Source organism: Neltuma alba, unplaced genomic scaffold, assembly GCF_004799145.2.
Source record: "Neltuma alba isolate B1F8T4 unplaced genomic scaffold, ASM479914v2 tig00010742_pilon, whole genome shotgun sequence".
Taxonomy (NCBI): Eukaryota; Viridiplantae; Streptophyta; class Magnoliopsida; order Fabales; family Fabaceae; genus Neltuma; species Neltuma alba.
The window spans coordinates 1-15,754 of NW_021635569.1; the positions used below are offsets into that span (position 1 = coordinate 1).

The 15,754-nt window shown below is 34.6% G+C and overlaps 3 protein-coding genes across 3 annotated transcripts; 1 reads left to right on the forward strand and 2 right to left on the reverse strand.

Moving 5' to 3' along the window:
* Window positions 1-3,043: 3,043 nt before the first annotated feature.
* LOC114758696 (cell division control protein 48 homolog B-like) lies at window positions 3,044-4,143 on the reverse strand. Its single transcript, XM_028947775.1, has 3 exons — window positions 3,967-4,143; window positions 3,237-3,629; window positions 3,044-3,049 (listed from the first exon to the last, which is right to left on the reverse strand). The coding sequence occupies exons 1-3, from the start codon at window positions 4,141-4,143 to the stop codon at window positions 3,044-3,046; spliced, it is 576 nt and encodes a 191-aa protein (XP_028803608.1).
* Window positions 4,144-4,251: 108 nt separating this feature from the next.
* On the reverse strand, window positions 4,252-10,526 carry LOC114758676 (cell division control protein 48 homolog B-like). Its single transcript, XM_028947745.1, is given in 11 exon segments — window positions 4,252-4,369; window positions 5,854-5,982; window positions 7,004-7,173; window positions 7,255-7,493; window positions 7,496-7,538; window positions 7,702-7,801; window positions 8,283-8,387; window positions 9,091-9,240; window positions 9,358-9,413; window positions 10,009-10,053; window positions 10,251-10,526. Coding segments are annotated over 11 exon segments (1,284 nt in total). The 5' UTR covers window positions 10,395-10,526; the 3' UTR covers window positions 4,252-4,266.
* A 2,907-nt stretch (window positions 10,527-13,433) lies between these two features.
* On the forward strand, window positions 13,434-14,977 carry LOC114758682 (protein ENHANCED PSEUDOMONAS SUSCEPTIBILTY 1-like). The gene is made up of 2 exons (XM_028947755.1): window positions 13,434-13,959; window positions 14,017-14,977. The coding sequence occupies exons 1-2, from the start codon at window positions 13,473-13,475 to the stop codon at window positions 14,868-14,870; spliced, it is 1,341 nt and encodes a 446-aa protein (XP_028803588.1). The 5' UTR covers window positions 13,434-13,472; the 3' UTR covers window positions 14,871-14,977.
* The last annotated feature ends 777 nt before the right edge of the window (window positions 14,978-15,754 follow it).

Genomic DNA, 15,754 nt, shown 5'->3' on the forward strand with positions numbered 1-15,754 from the left:
TTTTAATGTTCACATTAACTAAATTACTTAATTTCTATCCCAATATGATAAAAACATTAAAAAAATAATTATTTGCAACAATAAAAAATAAAATAAGGTAAAGAAAAAAATCTTAAATTCTTTAAAATAGTTTAGTTAAAATTTAGAGATTTAGTATATGAAGGATAAATTAGTAAAAAAAAGTATTTCAAATGAAATTTTAATTAAAAAAAATTTTTAGAATATTTTTAAGAGAGTTAACAATTTGGATTAAGTGTATGTTTTTAAAAAGAGGAGATGTTCGTATAATTAGGACAAAATGCTTAGAGTATTACTCTAAAAAGTAATATTTCTTTATATCTTTATTTTTAAATGTAAGACTTTTAAATTTATAATATTTTTTCTAAATTCTTCTTATTATTGATTGCACATGGAGATTATACAAATACAGCTGTTTAAAATATTCTTACTTCATAGTTGTTGCAAGTTGATCTGAAGTTTTTTGATAGAGAGGGAGTCACTGATTTATATAAAAATAATAAACATATTTTTGGCATAAAATATAAATAATTATATATGTGTGTGTGTTCATGGCTTGATTGATTTATGTCCAATAAAAATAAAACATATTGATTATGTCCATAAAGGTCCTCTGAGCTTCAGGTTGAGTCCTCCATTTGCCTCATGTCAAACATAGGATTACGTTCGATCTTAGGTGGGATCAAGTTTGCAAGAGGAAGGTCAAGATCGTTTGATCATTACAACCAAGACAAAAAACAGCAATTCCCCACTTTCATATTCAAACTAGATGATAATTAAGTAGGTCATTCATGTGAATGCACACCTTTTAGCTGGTAGGTTTGATATGAAGAAGTGCAGTATTGTTGACCGCAAGTTTTTCTTAGTAAAGACTTCTTTTATCTTTAGGGTTTAGAATATGAATTGCACCTTTGTTTCTTGTATAAAAGGGAAAAGAAGAAGAAAGAAGAAGAAGAAGTAAAAGTCATATTATAGGGCCCTGAAAGCTTGAAAAAGTAGAGAATGTGAAAACCCATGGCCTTCAGATGGCATGAAGGCTTCAAATCAAATTCCAATTACATCATTTTAAGTTGTTTGGATTCTACATACATACGCATAAATACACTTGTATAGATATATAATTTTGCATTTTCAGCTTTTAATAAGGCCTTAGACCAAATTATCTACTCCTTCAGTTCTAAATATAAGACCATTTTTGTCGTGTAATTTACACTATGAAGGGGATTTATATTTAGAACCGGGAGAGAGTATCTTTATTTGAGTTATTCAGTATCTATTAATGAGTCTAAAAACTTAAGACTTTGTTTGGATTCAATTATGAAACGTGAGTTCTTGCTAGAGTGAAAGTGAGCATATGTTGAGATAAAAAAAGTTTTTTTAATTTATGTTCACATTTATTCATAAATATATTTAATTAACTCTTTCAGTATTTTCAAACTTTTCCCAATAAATAATAACTATTTTTATTTTTATAAAGCAAATGAATGACTATAATTATTCCCTGCAAGTTTTAAACTGTTCCTTATACTATCGTGAGAATATTCTGACTACCAGAAGGACTATAACATAAACACACAACGACACGTGAAACGCAAATATCAAATTATTAACACCAATGAAAGGACGATGAGAAATTCTTAGGTACTCTGGGAGTATCACCTCACTTGAACACTGTCCAATTAAATCGCACCAAATAGTGGATGGCAGGCCCACATGTCAGTCTACATGGCACATTTTCAATAGGAAAAATTATTAAAAAAATTCTGTTAAAATTGTTTCTCTCTCTCATTTCAACACCCCTCTCTTCTATTTTCTCTCTCTCTGCGTCTTCCCTTCCCCATTTTTTCCGACTCTCTTTACTTCTGCTTTTCCTCTTCTTTTCATTATTCTTTGCCAACTTTTCTCTCCTCCTTTCATCATGCTTATCCTACCAATCCATTTGTTCTTTCTTTTCTTCTTCTTTTTGTAAAACCTTTTCGATTTCTTTTTTTTTCATCCATCATATTGCATCCTCCCAATTTCACCACACCTCGCCTCCACAATGCCTCGCCTACGCGTTATTTTGTTAGCCAAGGTTAGCTTGTGCTCAAGCTCTTGAAGAGTGTCACCCGAACAAGATTCATCTATGAACACTCGATGAATTTTAAGATTATGAGAGCTATGTTTGTTCCCCGGCACTCAGCTCCTTCATTCATCTTCATCCTTCAACAACTAAGTAGTAACAAAACAAAATGGGGCAAGATGGATTTTAAAAAAATTTGAGGAAATGCAAGATGCCAGCACCCAGCTTCTTATTTTTCAGTAAAAACGTTACTTCTCAATTTACCCCCATTATGCTTTAGGATTTGGTATGCTGTAATGCAATTCTTCATCTTTGGAAAAAATGGCCAGAGGAAGGACGAAGAGTAACGAGAGAGAGGGAAAATGGTAAGGATAATGGGAAAGAAGAAGTAGAAAAAAAAAAAAGAGAGAAAGGACCGTCATGAAAGATGGGGAAAGGAAGACGCAGAAGAGAGAGAAATTTGAGAGGGTGAGAAGAGAAAAACTGGCGAAGGATAATGAAGAGGAAAAGGAGGAGTAAAGAGAGTTCGGAAAAATGGGAAAGAGAAGACGTAGAAGAGAGAGAAAATTGAAGAGAGGGGTGTTGAAAAATGGGAGAGAGAAAACAATTTTAACAGAATTTTTTTAATAAAATTTTTCCTATTGAAAATGTGCCATGTAGACTGACATGTGGGCCTGCCATCCACTGATTTGGTGCGATTTAATTGGACAGTGTTCAAGTGAGGTGGTACTCCCAGAGTACCTAAGAATTTCTCACGGACGATACCTATCATCACTAAGTAGCTGTAGATTTACAGCCATATATGGTTTAACATAGCCTTGGGCCCAAATTAATCTGAGGAAAACTATGGGCAAGAGGTTTTATTCAAATTCCTTATTGAAACTTAATTCCCAATTCTCAAATACCGAACGCCAATTAACAGAATCAAATTAAGAACTAATAAGGAGTTTGGATCAGATCAGATCAAATCTGCAAAAAGCATAGATTCCAATACAAGAAAAAACCAGAAACATGCACTTCAATGGATTTTGAATGTTAAACCGAGCTAACAGTAAGGCTACAAACAAAATGGTATACATTCTTCATGTGACAGCCACTTCATTTACAGATTGTTCTTCATGCATGAAAAAGTATTTAGCAGCAACAAGTAGCATACAGCTGAAATACCAAGTTTAACCATGGAGCCTAAAATGTTACTACTTTTCTTTCTATCATGTTTTGAACTTGATTCTACATGCCTAGAAAATGCAGAAGACGAGGTCTTCATGAAAGATGAATAGGAATCAATTTCTTCTTTTGTTAATGCTGGATTCACAGAATTTCTCACAACCTGAAAATGGCGGTCACACACAACAGTAGCTGATATGTCTTCTCTTAGAGCAACAATTCCGGCTTCCCTGCATAAACCCTCAAGTTCGGCACCTGTGAATAGCTCAGTATCTTCTGCTAGTCTACAGAGATTGACATCATTCCCTAGCTTCATGCCACGTGTATGTACACAGAGTATTTCATATCGAGCTTCCAAATCAGGTGGGGGCACATACAGCACCTATCAATTCAGCCCACCAAAAAAAAGGGGGGAAAAAAAAGACGAGTGAGATAGAATATTTGAATCCCCCACTTTCCATTTGTTTATAATAATGAAGAAAAGTACTAACTAAGATTAAAGATGATGCTGGGAGATAAAAACAATCAACTCCTAATTTCTTGGGAGTCTCTCGTTTGATTGGTTTCTCAACATTTTCATAAATCTCAGTTTTTCAGCTGAACATAGTTACATGCAAACTTTATATTGAGAACAAAACCGTGTGAACCACAAGTATGGATTTTTTTTTTGGGGGGGGGGGGGGGGGAAGAAAAGTTAGGTAGCATATCCTAGTTCTCACCAGGTCAAAACGCCCCGGGCGCATTAGTGCAGCGTCTATTGCATAAGGGCGATTTGTGGCTGCCAATACAAGGATTCCCTGAAAATTGACAATGGATATAGTCATAATGTAAGGGAGAACCAGAAGACCACCTCCATTCTCTAGAATAGGGAACTTGATTGAAAGAAAAATTATCATTTCATGTAACGTGTACTTTATTCTTTCAATACAGCTTATAGTCAGATACACGGATTTATAAGAGACAACTGAAGGTTAAGGAAGGAATAACATGTTTTCATAAGCAACAGTACACACAAGCAATCACAGAAAGCTTACTGTAGCTTCTTCTAAACCATCCATTTCAGTCAGGAGGGTGGATAAAAGCCTCTCTCCAACCGTACTGCTATTGCTTGAAGAATCACCCCTGTTAAGGGAGAACTTCAAATCAGCACTTATGCACAGGAAATGGAAAAAAATTCTCTGCTCCAATGCACAAAAAATTTGCATCAATGAAGTCAAAAAAGAACTTAACTTTCAATGGTCCAATTTGGTTTTTTTCCACAGCTGACTTTCCTCTCTACATTATTATTTCCCAGAATTTTTCACCAGAAATATGATACAACGTTCTTAGAAGATAATTTACTGGATTTTTTGAGAACATTGTCAAATGCATATCCACTTATTTGTCATGCGTAGTATGTCTGGTTCTACATGGATATGTCATGCAATCATAATTAAACTAAGCATGGATTTTATAGTTCAAATGAATGATATAGAAACTACTTGAAAAAACAAGTTCTTCAGAAAAGCCACCATAAAAATATATATTGATGAGTTTAGAAACAAAGGAAAAAAACTGCAGAATCAACATAAACTAATGGGTGCACTAAAATCCCTGCACATGCTTATATTAAATCAAGCACCTTTTTGAATCTCATATACATGTGTTTGAAATAGTATATGCACGATCAAGTTGTTTTGAAAAATGAAACAGTTCGGCAGGGAAGGGTCATGCATAAGGATATTAACTATAATCAAGAAGGGCATATTTTGCTCCAACTGGGAAATAAGTAATACTCCTCCGGTCCTTAAGATAAGATTTATTTAACTAATTGGATTAGATTAAAGAAGTTAGGTAAGCTAGTTAATTATAAGAAATATGACGTTTTTCCTAAAACACCATAATCATCCTCCTTAATATCCCCCTCCCTTTCTTACTTAATTATGGTTGAGGGAGTATCAATAAGGGTAATTGGGAAAAACCGATAAATATGATAAATAAGTCTTACATTTAGGACCAAGACCAATTCAACAATTATGTCCTATATTAAGAACCAAAGAAGTATAAGATAAGAAAGCAAAAAAATTGCAAAGTAACCATTAACTATATATTAAGCACTTGTGTACTGATTAACATATTCCAAAAATCATGCATGGGGCAGAAGAACCAACCTACTCGAGTACCCTATTAAATATCATGCGTTGCTCAACACGAGACTAAATAACCTACACTGCCATGATCTCAATTGACTACCCAGGAAAGCTGACATCCCAACAGGTACACGTCAATCGACTTTTGCACCAATCAGAAACCTATAATTAGTCCTTTATGGAGCCACTTAAGTACTCCAAGAGAGATAGGGAACAACCCCCTTTCCATGAGGGATGGGAAGGCGGGGAGCTACAAGTGAGAGAACTAAATCCACTACATACACCAAAGAACAACCCATATTATTTACTGTGGGGCTAAGCAGCTCATACCTCCTTAGTCTCTATGACAACAATTCACTTTTCGATAGTTTGTCACAGGAATTATAAAGCAATAATAAAATCCCCACAGCACATCACAATCATGTTTAGCATAGATTACATATGCAGAGAAATCATTAAAACAGATTAGCAACTCACCGTTTTGCGGCTACCACATCAGCCTCATCAAAAAATATTATGCTGGGTGCTGCAAGCCGTGCCCTATGAAATGTATTCCGAAGCAATGCTTCCCCCTCTCCTACATACATCGAATACATTTCTGCACCACTAACCCATCATCTATCATTTTAAGGTTTTTCATCTCTTATAAATAAATTTTGCATGGAAACTCAATTGCAAAAAAATGCTTTAAATAGAAATACAATCATATGGATCAACAGAATATAAAACAAATCAAAGTATGAGATCATTGATGTAAGGAAAGTACCCCTATGGTCCTATTTATAGGGTAGAGAGAGAAGATATTTTTGATCCTATTTATAGGGCACTAAGAGAAATTTTTTGTATGGATATCCAATTTTACCCTTCATTTATTATTGTGTTGACTTCATTTACATGAAATATAATATATATTAAATAGGAATAAAGTTGAAAAATTGTTAAATTTTAAATGAGTTAATAAAATTTAAAGTTTTCCTTGCGTTGTGTGAAACATGTTGAAAGTGACTTATAAATAGGATCAAAGGAGTAGAGTTTAACTACCATATGAATCCTTGAAAGATACCACAATTATCAATTTAGTCCTTGAAAGTCTATGGTCATTAATTTGTTTAGTTTTGATCCAAAAGTTTATTGTCATTAGTTCAGTTCTAAGGTTTTAGAAATACATCATTTTTGTCACGAACAAGAAGTTTATAGTTATCAATTAAATCCTAAGTGAGCAATCAGGACTTAAAAATTTTATCTAAAAAAAGGATTAAATTGATAATAATATATATAAACTTTTAAGGATGAAATTGATGATAGGAGTATCTTTCAAGGATCAACATATATTTCAAAAAAGCATCAAAAGTATCTCATGTCAATGGAAGGGGTAGAAAGATAAAAAAGAACAAATAGTTGAAATGAAAGAGATTCCAAGAGCAAGCAACTCTCATGTACAGGAGCAACGATAATGTTTTGTAGGACTTCATATAACTAGTTGTCAATTCTCTGACCTAAAAGACTCTATATGTGAATAAATATGACCCAGTTGCATCCATTGGTTTGCTCCATATGAGATGAATACCAAGTCTTAATCATGCAAGGCAGAGGGAAACCCTAATAAAATATAGAAAATTGTTAAAACCTCAAGGAAAAGAAAGAAGCTTGGGCTGCATGTGCAGCAGCTTTGGCAAGGGTTGTTTTGGAACATCCTGGAGGCCCATGCAAGAGAATCCCTCGCACTGGGGAAATGCCCAATCTAGAAAATACTTCAGAATGCTTGATAGGCCATTCAACAGCTTGCTGAAGCTTTTTCTGCTCAAGGATACAGACAACTACCATTAATCTCGGTTGATACCAGAGTGATGTCAAATGTATAATTTACAAAGTACAAACTTTTAATTCTTTTAATCCGCCAATATCATCCCAAGTCACTTTAGGAATTTCCACTGTAACACCTCTTGTTATGCTTGGACCAACAACAGATCTCGCATTGTTCCAATCTTCCATCATTATGCTTAAGAGACCAGCATTTCCATTTGCATCTCCGGACCTTTTAGCTGCTAATGTAGTAGCCTCACGGCACAAGGCTTCCAAATCAGCCCCAACATATCCATTGCAAGATGCAGCTATCATTTTAAGTCAACACTGGGATCCAAGGGAATCTTCCTTGTGTAAAGCTGAAAGTCAGTTGTTAGATATCAGATTAGCTGACACGGTTGAACTTTAGAAATCAAGAATCCTACAAAACAGCTAAATGGTAGAAAAATTCAACGATGACTTTTAATCTTTTATCATTAAGCAGTTGATAGCAGAATTCCATCAGCATTTCAAAACATAAACCTTAAGAATTTGAAAACGCTCCTCTTCATTTGGGGCAGTAACTTCAATTTCAGCATCAAAACGTCCATACCTTCTAAGGGCTGGATCAATTGCATTCACCCTGTATGCAGAAACCAGATTAAATGCAGAAATAAATTTTATAAATAACAACAAATAGAACTGCAGCGACCAGACTAAAACAGTTGTAAAAGACACCAGAATTCTACTATTAAGACCACAGGCTTCAAAGAATCAGGACTAATAGGAAATTTCCAGGTTCTAGCATCGCTTCCAGGAAGAAAGGCTCTAAATGACAGAATATTGTATACGAGCACGTGAATCTTAAGTGATCCATCAAGGCATGCAAAAAGGCTCTAAAACGCCAGATAATCAAAACATTCTTGTTGTAACAACCACATAGAGCATCATATACATAGTATAATAAATATTCACATTCAGTCAGATATTAAGCACAGCATGTAGGTTGAAAAAAACAGATACAAATAAATAATTCTAAACGGTGAGGACCAATACACATTAAACCCTTATGATTTCAATTCATATAATTGTACATATCAACCTTTTAGAACAGAAAAGACAACCTGTTAGTTGATGCAACGACAACAACTCTTGGTGTGGATGAGGATGGTTTATTTGAATCCATCAATGTAAAAAGCTGGGAAGCAATCCGAACATCTTGCTCCCTCCTGCATGTAGAGAATATAGAGAATAATGAAGTGAAAAAAAGATGAAATTAGTATGCATGCTGCATGCATAAGTATATTATCTCTGAATTCACTAAAATCAGTTCAAGCCATGTATTTTGCTTAATAGAAGATATCATCGCAAATGTTTTTTGGTGAATTTATGGCAAATGTTTATACATATGACATTAAAAATTTTCTAGAACTCATCAATATTACACTAGCTCAAATATTTTACAAGTAAATAAAGTAAAATAAAACAAGTTCCGTGTAGTAGGAAAAAAAAATTAAGATTTTTTCTTCTGAAACGACAATAGCAAACTGATTTCTTGCCCATGATTAAGACCACTATAGACGGTCATGGTGTGACCAAACATGATCATATCACAGGTTTGTGACCATGACTTGTAATTATAAAGTCTGCCAAAGGCCATCTTTCCTTCAGAATCCGTCAGCAAAGAAATTAGCCTAGTAATGGTTGCTCCATTAACTTAATGGAGAACTTTTAATGCTATCATCACTAATCTAATTATTACGGTGGGGAGTTCTACTGAACACCATATAACATTTTCTCTACTATGACAAAACTGTGATGATGTATTTACAAGTCATTTCACTATAGCAAAACACTTTATGACACAGATGAAGCAAATGCTGAGAAAAATTAAATAAATATAAAACAGAACAGTTACCAGTTGCCCCTTACTTTGAATCTCGCCGAGGACAGAGTACATCTATTTCATCTATAAAGATAACTGATGGCTTGCCACAAGTTGAATGAGATGATGCCTGTGCAAAGGCCTCACGGAGAATTCTCTCGCTTTCCCCAGCATGTGCTTTATGGACAGAATGAGGACTGCAAAATACATAAACAGAAAAATAAGGACAGACAACTCACTTAGACTAGAGCTCTGGAACACAAGATCCCCAAACATAAATTTAAAAAAAGGAAAGAAAGAAAGAAAGAAAGAACCTGATGATTGTCAAATGTGCTCCACATTCCTGAACAACTGCTCGTACTAGACTTGTCTGCGATAGCAATGAGACATCAAATATTAAATATGAAATTGAATTAGCGAAACAAAATGATAATTCTAAACCATTAAGAACAATATATCGCAAAATCATCCGGTTATCTTATCAATCTTAATTACTCATTGCTGTTGAAAGACACCAGAAATGCAATAAACTTGAATTGATTTTAAAGCCTAAACCAAGCATTTTCCAACTAAAAGTAACCTCCCACTGGGTAGCCCATGAAGCCATACTGAACAGAAAGCAAACCAAACAGGACATTGCGTCGCATGACTCGAACTGGAAGGTTCTGTAGAATGCACGAGATATACAAATATTTGTATACAAAACAATTAATTAAAGCTTCAAAAACAACTTGATTAGTATCATAACAGATTATACATGGCGTTCAAGATCAGAAATAAAAAACGCCTCACCATTTGAAGGCAAGATATGATTAAACCACGAATTCAACATTGTTCTTTACTTCAAGGACGAAATTACGTTATTGTTTATATCTAGTTATCTACCAACCAATACAATGGAAGGAACAGGGTTGGTCCACACCTCTGTACCATGTTAAATTGAATGGAACATTTGAAGAAGTTACCTTTCCAGTGCCTGGAGGACCGTACAGCAGCAAACCTTGCGGCCACTGAAAGCACAATAAAACAAAAAAGCAATAAACACAACAGTGGCCTAGAAAGAGATGAATTCATCTAATCATAATCATGCAATTCTAGCACTTAAGCATATATATATATATATATATATATGATGTGGGAGTGTTCATAGCTTGAACCCAAAACGGTAAAGGGAAAAGAGGGATAGAGAGAAAGGAAGAAGCTTTACTTTGATACCGAGCTTCTTAGCTTGGCGGGAGTAGAGAAGCGGGAATATGATGAGCTCTCTGAGAGCTTGAAGAGCTTTCGCGTTGCCAGCAATGGCGTCTTCAGCTCTCCACCGGTATTCGGTACTGCTACTGTGGCTTTCCATTTGAGCTCAGATGGCAGAGACGAAAGGGTCCGCTTTCACTGGAGGCCGAAGGTTCTCGGTAATGAGTAGGCTGGGTAGCTCTATTGTAATACGGCCTTGCCCGTAAGAATGGACCTTACATGGCCTCGAGTGATGAACTAGAGATTAGGGAAATAAGAAGAACGTTCAGCCGCCAAGGTCAGTGGGAGAAAAACATGGAGACCGATAATTTAATTAATTTTTGTTTAAAAAAGCTGTAAATAATTTTTCACATTAGTTATTGACACCAACGAGCGTAAAATTTTTTTAAAAATTTAAGTAAAAATTAAATTTAACTTTATACACTAGATATAAAGTGTAGAAAGTTAGCATTATTTTTAAAAATTAAAATATTATTTTTTTACCCCTATTATAATTACCAAATAGTGTGTATATATGTGAGTTATTTTTAACTATTTTAATTTACCCTTCTTGAATTTATCATCCTTAAAAACTATTTCTTTCACATGCAACCCCTATCATCCTTATTATGGGAGGGTAAGAACCGCTAAAATAAATTCCATCAAAGAAAAAAGTCTTATATGATGATATCGGTATTATGGTATGATGTGTGTTGTTGTGATATTGTGTAGGTATGTCAGATAAAAAAAAAAGACAAATAAAGACTTCCCAATATGTGAAATTGTAATTTGATACCCTCAATTTGAAAAATGGCAAATAAAAACCCGATCCCATATTGCAAATATGAAATCTTAGTGAAATATCTGAAATGCCCCTCAGCCAAATGACAAGTTGACTATGGGAAATGACAAATTCATTTTAACTAATGACAATTTTAGTAGATCAAATCACAACTTGGTTAAGGGTATGCCAAATGACAAGTTAACTATAAGAAATAACAAGTTCACTTTAGCGAATAACAACTTCATTAGATCAAATTACAATTTAACTAAGAGGCATTTTAGACATTTCATCAAGATTTCATATTTATAATATGGAACCAGGTCTTTATTTGTCATTTTTCAAATTGAGGGTCCTAAATCGCAATTTCACATATTAGGAATCTTCATTTACCATTTTTCTCATAAAAAGTCCCATATTGTTCGCGTGTGATTTCAAGAGTCTAAATATCATCTTGTGAGTGCAGCTCGTGAATTGGCGAAGAGAAAAAGACGACTTGTGCGCGCGATAATGAGCTACCAAAGGAGAAATCAGTTGAATGTACCATGCTTTAGACAATAATAGGACACTTTTTTATTACTTGTGGATACAAAAACTAATATATTTGTTATTCACACTACTTATTTCAAATAAAAAGAATGAAAATTAAAAGGAGAGAATTAAGGTTTGTTTGGTTTCTTGTTTTGAAAACAATTTTTTTTTTTAAAAATAAAAAAAACAAAAAAAACTTGTTTGGTAACTTATTTTTAGTTAATTGTTTTAAAAAACAAAAAACAGTAACATGTTTTTAAAAACCAAAAAACCAAAACAACTTTTAAATGTTTTCTTGTTTTTGTTTTTGTGTTTTTTATTTTTTGTTTTAAAAAGTTTTGAGAAATCTTCTTCTCTTCTCATCTACTGTCCACTACTTATTCACATGTTGTAAGAAGAAAAAAGCACTTATTCACATAGTTTGAAACAAAAATCTTCTGACGTGTTTATTTATTCTATAGTAATCGCTCCTGTGCGTGGCACGGGATAGCACAATCTAGTTACGACTAAAAAATTACTCCTCCGGTCTTTATTATAAGACCCAATTTGACTTTTTATTTGGTCCTAATTATAAGACCCAATCCATTTTCTCTCTTATATTTATGCATTTTTTTCCAAGATAATCCTTCTAATAATGATAGTTTTAGCCAATATACTTAATTAGCAAGGATATTTTAGGAATAACAACACTTATTTATTATAAATAACCAACTTAACTTACTTCCTTAATCTCCTCAAATAAGTCAATTGGGTCTTATAATTAGGACCGGAGGAGTACTTTTACAGGAATCTACTGGCATTCCAAGAGCCAAAACTCATTGCTAGTGACCTTCCATGGCTTTTGACGAAGGACAAGCAGGTGGTGAAGCTCACTAATCTAAATTACCTCTTCTCATTGGCCATAAAAGACGGCGAGCCTCGAAGCTATGGTGTCTTGTTCTCAGACCAGAGTCTTGCGAGAATGCGAGCAACAGGAAGAATGATCTTGATTGGAGAGTTGGTGATGTTAGGATCAAATGGGGTAATGATGGTGAATGAGGAGGATGGATGGATGGCATATTGATGGAAAGGCCAAGAACAATGTTTAATGATTTTAATTATATGTTTTCTTGTATCAGATAACTCAATGATGATTATCATAAGGATTAAAATATTGATTTTTCTAATTAAAAACTAAAAGTAAACTTTTATTAAAACAAAAGTAGGTATCTAATCTATATGATATCTTACTTCTGTCCAAAAAAAAAAATCTGTATGATCTTACCTGCTTCAAAATTTTATGATAAAAAGATGAATAATAAAGAACGCATGTATTTTAGAATCATATATAAAATTAAAAAAATACATATCACATATATCTGGTCCCTGGCACTTATGGCACTTGGCTAATAGAAAACAAAATTAGTACTACTCCGTGCCTAATTATAAGAATCTTTTGGTCAAATTATGCTTTTTAAGAAAATAGTTAAAATTAGTTAAAAGTAATTAATATGTAACAAATGTAAGTTTTTTTTCAAATATACTCCTAATAAATGTAAGAGAATAATAATAAGATAAATAGAGAGAGAATGTAATATATGAAATTCATTAGGGATAAAATAGGTAACAATGCATTAAATGTTTAGATAAACTTAAAAGAGACCTTATAAAAATAGACAAATCCATTAAAAAAAAAAAGATCTTATAATTAGAGACGGAGGGAGTAGTTTTCCCATCTGGCCAATTAGTTAAAAACAATTAATATATAACATGATTCAACTATTGGGTCCCCCGTCAATTACGCTCACCTGTTCCATAACTATCTGGTTCACAATTTAATAGGTTATTGAAAGCAATTGCGGCATATTAAATCAATCGCGGAGGGAAACAGCAGGAACTTTATCCCCCATGGAAGCCATCAGAGTGATCTCCACAACCACAGTTCAAGCTCGAAGCCACGTTAATAATGGCGACTCACCAAAACTAATTGACATGAATCCATGGGATCTTCAGTATCTTGTTCTTGAGTATGCTCAAAAGGGGCTTCTTTATCACAAACCCACTTCATCATCCTCGTCGTTCCAACATTCAGAGACAGTGATCCAGCACTTGAAGGACTCGCTTTCTATGGCCCTCGACTTCTACCCACCCCTCGCCGGCCGTCTTGCCATCATCGACAACGACGACGATGACACCTCCTCCGTCTTCATCAATTGCAACAATGCCGGAGTAAGCTTTGTTCATGCTGTTGCAGAGAATACTACAATTGCTGATATTGTTGAACCTACTTATGTTCCACAAATTCTCTACTCCTTCTTCCCAACTGGAAAATTCAAGAACTTTGAAGGAACTCAGGTCCCATTAATGGCGGTTCAAGTCACACAGCTAGTGGATGGCATCTTTGTCGCTTACTCGACCAACCATAGTCTTGTTGATGTGAAGCCAGCTTGAGATTTCTGGAATGCATGGGCAGGGTTCTCCAGAAATGGTTTGAATCACGTAAGGTCTGATTCAAACCTCGCTACATTTGAAAGGTGGTTCCCTAGTGATAATATTAAACGCCCCCTGCAAATTCCATTCAAAGAAATGATGGAGAATTATAGCAAGGCGTCAGCTAATTTGGTCCAGCCACCCCCATTCTCTAGGAGGTTCTTTCACTTTAAAAAGGAAAAAATTGCTGAACTCGAAGCAAAAGCTAACTCACAAGTAGAGGATGGTGTCGTTAGCAACAAAATCTCCTCCTTGCATGCTGTGCTAGGCCATGTTTGGAGGTCTGCAATCAGAAATCAGAAGCTTGACCCAGAAGAAGAAGTCACTTACAGATTCCTCATATATGCTAGATCCAAAGTTTCTTACCCACCAATTCCAGACAACTATTTTGGACCCACCGTGCAATTCACTACTGTGACAATGAAAGTAAGGGACTTGGTGGGAGATGGAGGCCTTGGGAAGTTTGGTTTGGAGTTGAACAAGGCAATCTCATCATGCACAGAAGAGAAGATCAAGAGAGACTTTGAAGCTTGGGTACAAAATCCAACATTCCGCACACAACGTGCCACAATTGGGAAGTTCATGGGAACTTGTAGCTCCCCTAGTACCAAATTTTATGACATTGACTTTGGTTGGGGAAGGCCGGTGGCGATTCACCTTGGTCCCGCCAACACAAGGTGTTGGAAGCTGGCGGCTGATGCCGGAGCAGAAGAAGGTAGCTTTCACTTTGAGATGTGTGCTTCCCATGAAATATTGGAAGCCATGGGAAGGGACCCTGAGTTCATGCATATGGTGTCACCGCAGAAGCTGGCGTAGGCTTGGATATAATAAGAGATCTAGATGTGTGACAGTGTATAAAAGTATGTAAAAAAAAATTATCTTTACATGCGTGAAAATTTTTAATTGAATATCAGGGTCTTCAAACTTCCTCGTAATGTTTTAACATCATCAATTTGTATTGTTTTTGACTATGTATATTGTCGATCGCTATGATGGCTTATTGTTACCGCTTCAATATGCTGTCCAAGCATCCATCTTCTTATGTTTGTGCATCAATATTTCTCTGGTGTGCAATCCAATATATTTCAATTTCATATTTTAAGGAGCAAGGGGGTGATGCCAAAGTGCCAATGCATTTTACATATTTTATCTCCTTAGGTATATATGAATGTTGTAAAAAAATTATGAATTGGGTCCTTGTATATACTATATATGAATGTTGTAAAAAAATTATGAATTGAGTCCTTGTATATATGTATATACAAGGACCCAATTCAAAACATGATGAAACTATAAGGACTGTTAGATTAGTTTTCCCTAATTAAAAGTCACATAGCAAGTTGCAAGGATTTTTTTTCTTTTTTAGAGTAGAAACTATATACCCATTAATCACAAAAGAACAAAGTCAAGATTACAAGCAGAAAAATGGACTTCTTTCATCAACATCCATCTCACATTAAGAAAGATGGAATGTGATAAAAAATGCAATAATTCCCTTCAATCCTCGAGGGAAATTATTCCAACTCTCTTTTAAATCCAACATGACCATAAATTTCCAGGGAAAAATAGATGCTACATACACTTCGGTACTTGCTCCATCTGAGCTGATTTTTCTTTATATAAAAATAAATCAAAGGCCATAAGGCAATGATTAAGCCATACAACTAACAGCAGACCCTTTTCACCCGGGGGAAAAAAAA